General features: G+C 49.7%; 1 protein-coding gene across 1 annotated transcript in view; it reads right to left on the bottom strand.

Annotated features, from left to right (window-relative positions):
* Positions 1-239: 239 nt before the first annotated feature.
* LOC129833018 (rho-related GTP-binding protein RhoN-like) overlaps positions 240-10,317 on the bottom strand; it is a 41,489-nt gene continuing 31,411 nt past the window's right edge. The window contains exons 4-5 of the mRNA XM_055897233.1: positions 5,923-6,057; positions 240-1,488 (exon numbers count right to left, since the gene is read on the bottom strand). Coding sequence (XP_055753208.1) covers positions 1,219-1,488; positions 5,923-6,057 — 405 coding nt within the window. The 3' untranslated portion in view covers positions 240-1,218. The remainder of the gene's footprint in view (positions 1,489-5,922; positions 6,058-10,317) is intronic.

Below are 10,317 nucleotides of genomic sequence, written 5' to 3'. Positions count from 1 at the left end.
AAGAAATTTGTGGAGTGGTTGAAAAACAAGTTTTATTGACTCCAACCTAAGTGTATGTAAACTTCCGACTTCAACTGTATGTCAGATCAAAAAGACTGGTTCTGATTAAATGAAGATTTCATGGTAAAAACAAAAAAAATCTGTAAATGCACAAATTCACATACTTTCAAGCAGCACCGTTAGCACTGTTAGTGACTGACAGCACTGATGTCTTCTCAAACACAATGAAGAGACATGGGTTCAGAGAGGAAGTCTCTTCTCCCTACAGTCAAGCTGTTGCTTTATTTGAGACTTTTAGAGTATGTGAAAATACAGTAAAATAGCCCTAACATTTTACCGCTATATTTCCCACAAATGAACATCTTAACATGACGACAACAGCAATAGTTTCAGTGAATCAAGTTGACATGATCTGAGTGGACGCATTGAACAGTGTTAAATTATTACAAAAACAGATATGTAAAGTGACTTTTTTCTAGAAAGCACTTGTGGTTCGAATAATCTGAGGAAAACTCCACACATTCTTCATGTTGTTAACTCTGTCTGGTTACAAAAGCAATGTCAAACTGACTACTGTATTTCTGTCTGTCTGACCTACTCCCATAATTTACCCACTCAAGAGTCCCTTTTCAGCATTTTTTTGTATACACGTTTCTATTCACACATGGCAACAGGAAGTATCATCACAATATAGCATAGCAACAGCAACCATGTCCATTGTCCACTGAGAAGTTTCCTGTTCCATCTTCCTCATCCGACTCCTCCACTACCTTCTCCGCAGAATGAAAGTCCTCTCCTCCAGCCATCCAGTAAAGATGGCTGCTGTGCCGTCCTTGTGTTAAGGATTGATCCCCCAGTCAGTGCACTCCACAAACCCTACCCCAGGACCATGCAGCACTTCCTATTCCCCTCCTCTCCTCTCTCCACCCTGAGACTTCGTCTCGGCAGAACCAGTCCACTTCACCGTCCATCAGTCCCAAAGAATATAACGTAAACAGCTCCAAAAAGATTCGCAAACACACACAAAAGCATATTCTTTCTTTTTTGTCCTTGTTCCTCAGCAGTGCAAAACGAGAATAATAGAGGATTTCTTTTTTTTTATTAAATAAAATTGAGCAAAACAAAACCAATAAATAGAGTTCCTCTGTCTGTCATATATTTCTGTGTATCATACTGTACTGTATATATATATATATATATATTTGTCTTGGTGGGTCTCTACATGAGCACACAGCTCTTGGCCCGGTCCTTCTGCATGGCAGGGGCAGGATCCAGGGTATCAGTCCGACCGGGCAGGGGGGGCAGGGGCAGCTGGGACACCCTTTTGAGGCCCCGGCGGGAGCTGCTGCGTTTCAGCTGAGGCTTGTGTGGCCGCCGCACAGACGCCAGTGTGGTGATGTGGAACACGTCCCGTACGCTGTTCTCCGACACCTTGGAGGTGCACTCCACGTAGGCTACCGCACCTATCTGACGTGCCAACCCACTACCCTGAGGGGAGGGAGGAGAGGAGGGAGGGGGTTAGAGACCATTATCATCATCAACAACATCAAGAACATTAAGAACATCATCATCAACAACAACATCAAGAACATCATAATCAACAACAACATCAAAAACACCATCATCAACAACAACATCAAGAACATCATCATCAACAACAACATCAAGAACATCATAATCAACAACAACATCAAGAACACCATCATCAACAACAACATCAAGAACATCATAATCAACAACAACATCAAGAACATCATAATCAACAACAACATCAAAAACATCATCATCAACAACAACATCAAGAACACCATCATCAACAACAACAACATCAAGAACATCATCATCAACAACAACAACATCAAGAACATCATCATCAACATCAAGAACATCATCATCAACAACAACAACATCAAGAACATCATAATCAACAACAACATCAAAAACATCATCATCAACAACAACATCAAGAACACCATCATCAACAACATCAACAACAACATCAAGAACATCATCAACAACATCAAGATCATCATCAACATCAAACACATCAAGAATATCATCAACAACAACAACATCAAGAACATCATCAACAACAACATCAAGAATATCATCAACAACAACATCAAGAACATCATTAACAACAACATCAAGATCATTATCATCAACAACAACATCAAGAACATCATCAACAACAACAATAACAACATCAAGAACATCATCATCAACAACAACAACATCAAGAACATCGTCATCATCAACAACATCAAGAACATCATCATCAACAACAACATCAAGAACATCACCATCATCAACAACATCAGAACATCAACAACAACATCAAGAATATCAAGAACATCACCAACAACAACAAGAACATCAAGAACATCATCATCAACATCAACAACAACATCAACAACATCAAGAACATCATCCTCAACAACAACATCAAGAACATCATCATCAACAACAACATCAAGAACATCAAGAACATCATCATCAACATCAACAACAACATCAACAACATCAAGAACATCATCATCAACAACATCAAGAACATCATCATCAAGAACATCATCATCAACAACATCATCAACAACATCATGAACATCAAAATCATCATCAACAACAACATCAAGAACATCATCATCAACAACAACATAAAGAACATCATCATCAACATCAACAACATCAAGAACATCACCATCATCAACAACCTCCTGCTGTTGTGAATCGTATCTACTGTTCTTCTTGAGGTACCATGACAGTTAATTCGCCATAACCTAGCACCACTGAGCTCACGTTACTGTAGTGAGAGACAAGCAGGAGCCACAGAGATGCTGCTGGTCTAAACATCATGTCTATAGTGCAGACAGTTGAACCTGCCCTACATCTAATGACCAATACATGACACTCCCTCTCTCCATCTCACCCTGTCTCTCTCTGTCTCTCCGCTTTCTCCTGCCACGTTCTGTTCGTTGCTGTTTAAACTGAGCAGAAAGCCCACCACAGAGAGCCCAGTGGGCTAGAGTTTTCCTCCCATTGTCTGGTACATGTATATGTATGGGAGACCAGAGAGGAGAAACTAACTCGCTGTCCAACGCCTGCCTGGCATTGTGTGCTGCCTGCTTCCCCCCAGGTCCCGTGTTATCAAAGCTCACTGACTGAAAGGATACATCGAACAGATGAAGTTCCAGTTTAGAATTCTATGGTACTGTATTTGCCCTCTCCTCTCTGGCTATCTTTCCTTATTCTGCATTGGATTATGCCAAGTCCGGTTTCCCTGTTTTACATTGGTTTGTCTTTACACCTCCAATGGCCCTCTCTGGGGATCACATGCACTCACACACAGATGGGGCCTTTCAGAACCACAGGCCTGGTGTGATCGTATCAAGGCTCCTTCCTTACACAGTCACACAGTCACAGGAAACGTCTCTATTAGGTGGAAACAACGATTTAGAGAAGGAGGGTGGGAGGGAGGGAGGGAGGGAGGGAGGGAGGGAGGAGAGAGAGAAAGAGAGAGGTTGAGAGGGAGGGAGGGAGGAGAGAGAGATTGAGAGGGAGGGAGATTAAGGAAGGGTGGGAGGGAGGGAGGTAGCGAGGGAGGAAAGAGAGAGAGATTGAGAGGGAGGGAGGGAGATTAAGGAAGGGTGGGAGGGAGGGAGGTAGCGAGGGAGGAAAGAGAGAGAGATTGAGAGGGAGGGAGATTAAGGAAGGGTGGGAGGGAGGGAGGTAGCGAGGGAGGAAAGAGAGAGAGATTGAGAGGGAGGGAGATTAAGGAAGGGTGGGAGGGAGGGAGGTAGCGAGGGAGGAAAGAGAGAGAGATTGAGAGGGAGGGAGGGAGATTAAGGAAGGGTGGGAGGGAGGGAGGTAGCGAGGGAGGAAAGAGAGAGAGATTGAGAGGGAGGGAGGGAGATTAAGGAAGGGTGGGAGGGAGGGAGGTAGCGAGGGAGGAAAGAGAGAGAGATTGAGAGGGAGGGAGATTAAGGAAGGGTGGGAGGGAGGGAGGTAGCGAGGGAGGAAAGAGAGAGAGATTGAGAGGGAGGGAGATTAAGGAAGGGTGGGAGGGAGGGAGGTAGCGAGGGAGGAAAGAGAGAGAGATTGAGAGGGAGGGAGGGAGATTAAGGAAGGGTGGGAGGGAGGGAGGTAGCGAGGGAGGAAAGAGAGAGAGATTGAGAAAGAGGGAGGGAGATTAAGGAAGGGAGAGAGAGAGAAAGAGAGAGAGAAACTGAGAGGGAGGGAGACTGAGCGATTGGCGAGAGAGATTAAGGGAGAGAGAGAGAGCGAGAGAGGGGGTGAGGAAGGTTGAGAGAAACGAAGGGAGAGGGAGAGATGGGCCTGACAAGCAGCAAAGCTTTATCAGACCGTGGCCAGATGAGCGTGTAATGTGTAGGGTTCACCCTGTGGTCACCTCGCCTGTGACTCCTCAACTCTGCTACCGGAATTCCATTTGAGATCAACAACAGGATAACAAGCTGGGGGATATTGGATTAGATCAGCAAAACTTGGTTGTTGGGAGCCTGCCAGGCGCTTGTACTGTATGTGACACAGATTCCCTGGCAATTATAGACAGGTCAGAACAGTACAGTACCTGCCTCAGACAGTATGACGAGTATGACGTAGAACAAAAACACAACAGCCCTAACATGAGCCTCTGAAACATTGCCCATGAGCTTAATGGTATCCCACTCTATCTTTTGTTTGTCTATTTTATTTACATGCTTTGTTTTTTCCCGTTGCTTTTTTGGGGGACTCTATCTGGTTTTTCCCCAGTGGCCAGCACACAGCCGGCACACAGCCAGCTCACAACCGGCCCACAGCCAGCTCACAGCCAGCACACAGCCGGCCCACAGCCAGCTCACAGCCAGCACACAGCCGGCCCACAGCCGGCCCATAGCCAGCTCACAGCCGGCCCACAGCCAGCTCACAGCCGGCCCACAGCCGGCCCACAGCCGGCCCACAGCCAGCTCACAGCCGGCCCACAGCCGGCCCACAGCCAGCTCACAGCCAGCACACAGCCAGCACACAGCCGGCCCACAGCCAGCTCACAGCCGGCCCACAGCCAGCTCACAGCCGGCCCACAGCCAGCTCACAGCCGGCCCACAGCCAGCTCACAGCCAGCCCACAGCCAGCTCACAGCCGGCACACAGCCGGCCCACAGCCAGCTCACAGCCGGCACACAGCCGGCCCACAGCCAGCTCACAGTGGAAAAGTTCCTCGGTTCCCTGAGCTTTTGTGTGTGTATGGGGGGGTGAAACAGCCCCTCCACTCTGTGTATGTCAGACACGGGAGAGCATCAAAACACGCAAAAAGAGGATTATTTCAAAGATTTACTGACCTGTTTATCACCCCTCCCTCGTTCCCTCCATCATTACCATGCCCCTGGCTAAGAGGATGTGGTAGCGTGCGATAAAAGGCCTTGTTTATCAAAGTCTGTTTTTCTATTTATTCCGCCTTTTCAAAATCCCTAAATCTGCATGAATATTTAATCTCAGGGTAAAATGTGTCTCGACTCCTGAGACATAAATCCTCGACATTTCTACCCCCCACCCTGCCACCCCCTAAATCCCCTTTACAATAACCAACCTCCACATCGTTGTCAGCCTATTAGAGTCAGAACGCCAACCTCTGCAAAATGTCTGCTTCAGTGTGTTTCTATGTATTGGGTAATATGTACATAATATATGTGTGGGTGTTGATATAGCAACTGTGGGTGGCAACATCAATGCTGGGTTAAGGGTTAAGAGCTAGTTTGACAATGGGTCGACTCTGTCTCTCTCTTCTCCCGTGCGTGTCTCATTATAACTCGATTGGTTTCCTCCTTCTCTTTTTTTTAAAGACCCGTCTCCTTCCTGTTATGTTTTTCTCTCACTCTTTCACTTCTTCCTCCCTCCATCCTTTCCCCGCCGCTCTTCCTCTGCTCACCTGTTCGTGTGTGATGGGGATGAGGCGTTGCTTGGACAGCTCTCTCAGGGTGCCCACGTCTGTCCTCATGTCCAGCTTACAACCCACCAGAACCACCTTGGCATTGGGACAGAACTCCTGGGTTTCCCCCTGCCACTGTGGGATGGACACACAGGCAGGAGCGTGTTAACAAGGAACGCATAAAGAGACAGGCAGACAGGCAGACATACAGGCAGGCAGAGGTTAATGAAGAAACAGAAAGAGAGAGGTAGACGGACAGATCAAACCTAGTAAAAATACTGTACATGTCAAATACTAGAGGTCTAGTTGATTTCGTTTCCCCCCGTTTGTAAAGGCAGTCATTGTTGTTCTCCCCCTTAGACGAGGAGGAGCATGGATAGGACCAAGATGCGGATTGGGGGAAATAAGCCATCTTTTAATGAAAACAGCAAAACAAGTCACTACAAAACTACAAAACAACAAACGTGACTAACCTTCAACCGTCCATGTGAGGACACAGGAACAAACACCCACAAAACCCCAGTGAAACCCTGGCTGCCTTAGTATGACTCTCAATTAGAGACAAACGATACACACCTGTCTCTAATTGAGAATCATACCAGGCCGAACACAAAAACCAACCTAGAAATACAAAACATAGACTACCCACCCAACACTCACGCCCTGACCAATAAAGACATACAAAACAAGAGAAAACGGGTCAGGAACGTGACAGAACCCCCCCCTCAAGGTGCGAACTCCGGGCGCACCAGCACAAAGTCTAGGGGAGGGTCTGGGTGGGCGTCTGTCCACGGTGGTGGCTCAGGCTGAGGGCGAGGTCCCCACCCCACCATAATCAATCCCCGCTTCTTTATCCCCCTCCCAATGACCACCCTTCCACTAACACCACCTAAATGAAGGGGCAGCACCGGGATAAGGGGCAGCACCGGGATAAGGGGCAGCACCGGGACAAGGGGCAGCACCGGGACAAGGGGCAGCACCGGGATAAGGGGCAGCACCGGGACAAGGGGCAGCACCGGGACAAGGGGCAGCACCGGGACAAGGGGCAGCACCGGGACAAGGGGCAGCACCGGGACAAGGGGCAGCACCGGGACAAGGGGCAGCACCGGGACAAGGGGCAGCACCGGGACAAGGGGCAGCACCGGGATAAGGACCAGCACCGGGACAAGGGGCAGCACCGGGACAAGGGGCAGCACCGGGACAAGGGGCGGCAGGTCCTGGCTGAGGGACTCCGGCAGGTCCTGGCTGGACGGCTCTGGCAGGTCCTGGCTGGACGGCTCTGGCAGGTCCTGGCTGGACGGCTCTGGCAGGTCCTGGCTGGACGGCTCTGGCAGGTCCTGGCTGGACGGCTCTGGCAGGTCCTGGCTGGACGGCTCTGGCAGGTCCTGGCTGGACGGCTCTGGCAGGTCCTGGCTGGACGGCTCTGGCAGGTCATGGCAGGACGGCTCTGGCTGGTCATGGCAGGACGGCTCTGGCGCTAGGCAGACGGCAGACTCTGGCCGGCTGAGAAGCACTATAGGCCTGGTGCGTGGTACCGGAACTGGAGGCACCGGGCCGAGGGCACGCACCTCAGGGCGAGTGCGGGGAACAGGAACTGGGCACACTGGACTCTCGTGGCGCACTCTAGGCCTGGTGCGTGGTACCGGAACTGGAGGTACCGGGCTGGAGACACGCACCATATGGAGAGTGCGTGGAAGAGGAACAGGGCTCTGGAGATGCACTGGAAGCCTGGTGCGTGGTGTAGGCACTGGTGGTACTGAGCTGGGGTGGGAAGGTGGCGCCGGATATACCGGACCGTGAAGGAGGACACGTGCTCTTGAGCACCGAGCCTCCCCAACCCTACCAGGTTGAATGGTCCCCGTAGCCCTGCCAGTGCGGCGAGGTGGAATAGCCCGCACTGGCCTATGCAGGCGAACCGGGGACACCACCTGTAAGGCTGGTGCCATGTACGCCGGCCCGAGGAGACGTACTGGAGACCAGATACGTTGGGCCGGCTTCATGGCACTCGGCTCGATGCCCAACCTAGCCCTCCCAGTGCGGCAAGGTGGAATAGCCCGCACTGGGCTAAGCACGCGTACTGGGGACACCGTGCGCTTTACCGCATAACACGGTGTCTGACCAGTACGACGCCCTCTTACTCCACGGCAAGCCCGGGGAGTTGGCTCAGGTATCCAACCCGGCTTCGCCACACTCCCCTTTAGCCCCCCCCCCAAGAAATTTTTGGGTGAGCCTCTCGGGCTTCCAGCCTCTCATACGTGCTGCCTCCTCATACCAGCGCTCCTGGGCTGTAGCTGCCTTCCTCTCCTCCCGAGAGCGGCGATTCTCTCCAACCCTTCCCCAGGGTCCCTTTCCGTCCATGATCTCCCAAGACCATTCCTCCTGTGTCCAGTGCCTTAGTTCCTTTTCTCTCTCCTCAATCCGCTTGGTCCTGTTGTGGTGGGTGTTTCTGTAAAGGCAGTCATTGTTGTTCTCCCCCTTAGACGAGGAGGAGCATGGATAGGACCAAGATGCGGATTGAGGGAAATAAGCCATCTTTTAATGAAAACAGCAAAACAAGACACTACAAAACTACAAAACAACAAACGTGACTAACCTTCAACCGTCCATGTGAGGACACAGGAACAAACACCCACAAAACCCCAGTGAAACCCTGGCTGCCTTAGTATGACTCTCAATTAGAGACAAACGATACACACCTGTCTCTAATTGAGAATCATACCAGGCCGAACACAAAAACCAACCTAGAAATACAAAACATAGACTACCCACCCAACACTCACGCCCTGACCAATAAAGACATACAAAACAAGAGAAAACAGGTCAGGAACGTGACACCGTTGCGATTATGGAACAAATGGAATAGTTCCAAAAGTGCAAATTCCAAGCCAACTCAAGCACACCTCAATTGGACCGAGGTCAGTATTTGATCCAGATCTGGGACGGACGGACAGACAGACAGACAGACAGACAGACAGACAGACAGACAGACAGACAGACAGACAGCGCATCAGTAAATAGCCAGCAGCGCTCATCAGTCAGGTCACCTCACCAGCAGGAAATTCCTATGAAAACAGTGGAATGACTCCACACAGAGGACCTTTACATTCTCTGGGCCAAACTACCCTGACCTGCGACCCCCAGGACTCTACCCTGGCCACGCAGCTCATAGAGGAGGAGGGTTGACCCTGGTCCCTGATAACCAAAGAGGATGAACCGTTTCTTTGTCTCACCCAAATCTCTCTGTAATAGACATTAGGTTATCTCATTAGTCTAAACGAATGTAAATGAATGACTTTGCTTCCGTGGTCTCCCTGTGAGACTTCTATTCTGTTCCCTGTGTATTTGTGCGAGTCTCCCAATATAGCTTCACGCAGTTAGATGAATACGCAGATCTATGATTAGATCTCAGAGGAATCTATCATTTCACAATAATTGGGAAACTGTTTCAATGAGCTCCCCCATTAAATCGGTGCTCTGAATTCTCTTTGCCAATTGAGTGGTTTGGATAAGACTTCCTAATCCACTAGAAATGGAGGAGAGAGATTTATGTGTGATATAATGCAACGGTATGAGATTCATATCATTTCTTTCCACTCTCTGGCTTGAGTCAATAGAGCTATTTTAGGTAGAGCACAGAACAGAAAACCCTGTGCTGTCCAGTTGAAACAACACACCCTGTGAGATGAAATGTCATCGTTCAGACTTCAGCTGGGAAAAAAAACATTCTGCCTCCCTCCTGCCACACAAATACCAAATAACACCCCCCAAAACATTGTGCATGTCTGACTTCATCCAGGGGCCACATGCAGAATGCAGGGGTGTGCAGCCATCCGTCAATAGTTAAACAACCTTTGACCCCCCCCATGCTCCACCCCCATCTCTTATATACCATCCAATAACTTTGCACCCCCATTCTCAATCCCCTCCCGCTCCTGTCATCTGATGACCTTGATGACAGGCAAGGTCACAGAGGTCAAGAGTCCAATTTGGAACGGTGATTGGGCAACAGGTTTCCATTCGCCGCAGGTTTTTTTAAATTACCGGGGACAGTAGGGGTCAGGGGGTCATGGCAAACCCCCTAGCAGGGGATTCGTGGGAAAACCAGAAGCTAAGTCGACAGATGGGTGCACTGAGCCCTGAGACGGGAGGGTAGAACCAAGGTGTCGTGTGGGTCAGTTCTACAGAGCCTGTGGCTGGGGGCGTGTTTTACCAGCTCCCCTCAGACCACTAAACACGTCAACAGAGCCGCCGTGGGAATGCATTTTACAATGTCCTGAGCTCACAGGAGGAGACCTTCAAAGAGACGCGCCACACATGGCCTCAAGATGGAGGACTACTGAGAGACCGCCGAGGGCCAGCCAGACTGGTTTACATGACACAAACACACACACACAC

The sequence above is a fragment of the Salvelinus fontinalis genome, chromosome 34 (genome assembly GCF_029448725.1).
Source record: "Salvelinus fontinalis isolate EN_2023a chromosome 34, ASM2944872v1, whole genome shotgun sequence".
Lineage (NCBI taxonomy): Eukaryota > Metazoa > Chordata > Actinopteri > Salmoniformes > Salmonidae > Salvelinus > Salvelinus fontinalis.
The sequence above is the reverse complement of the archived record's forward strand: the minus strand, read 5'-3'. Positions and strand labels throughout refer to the sequence as shown.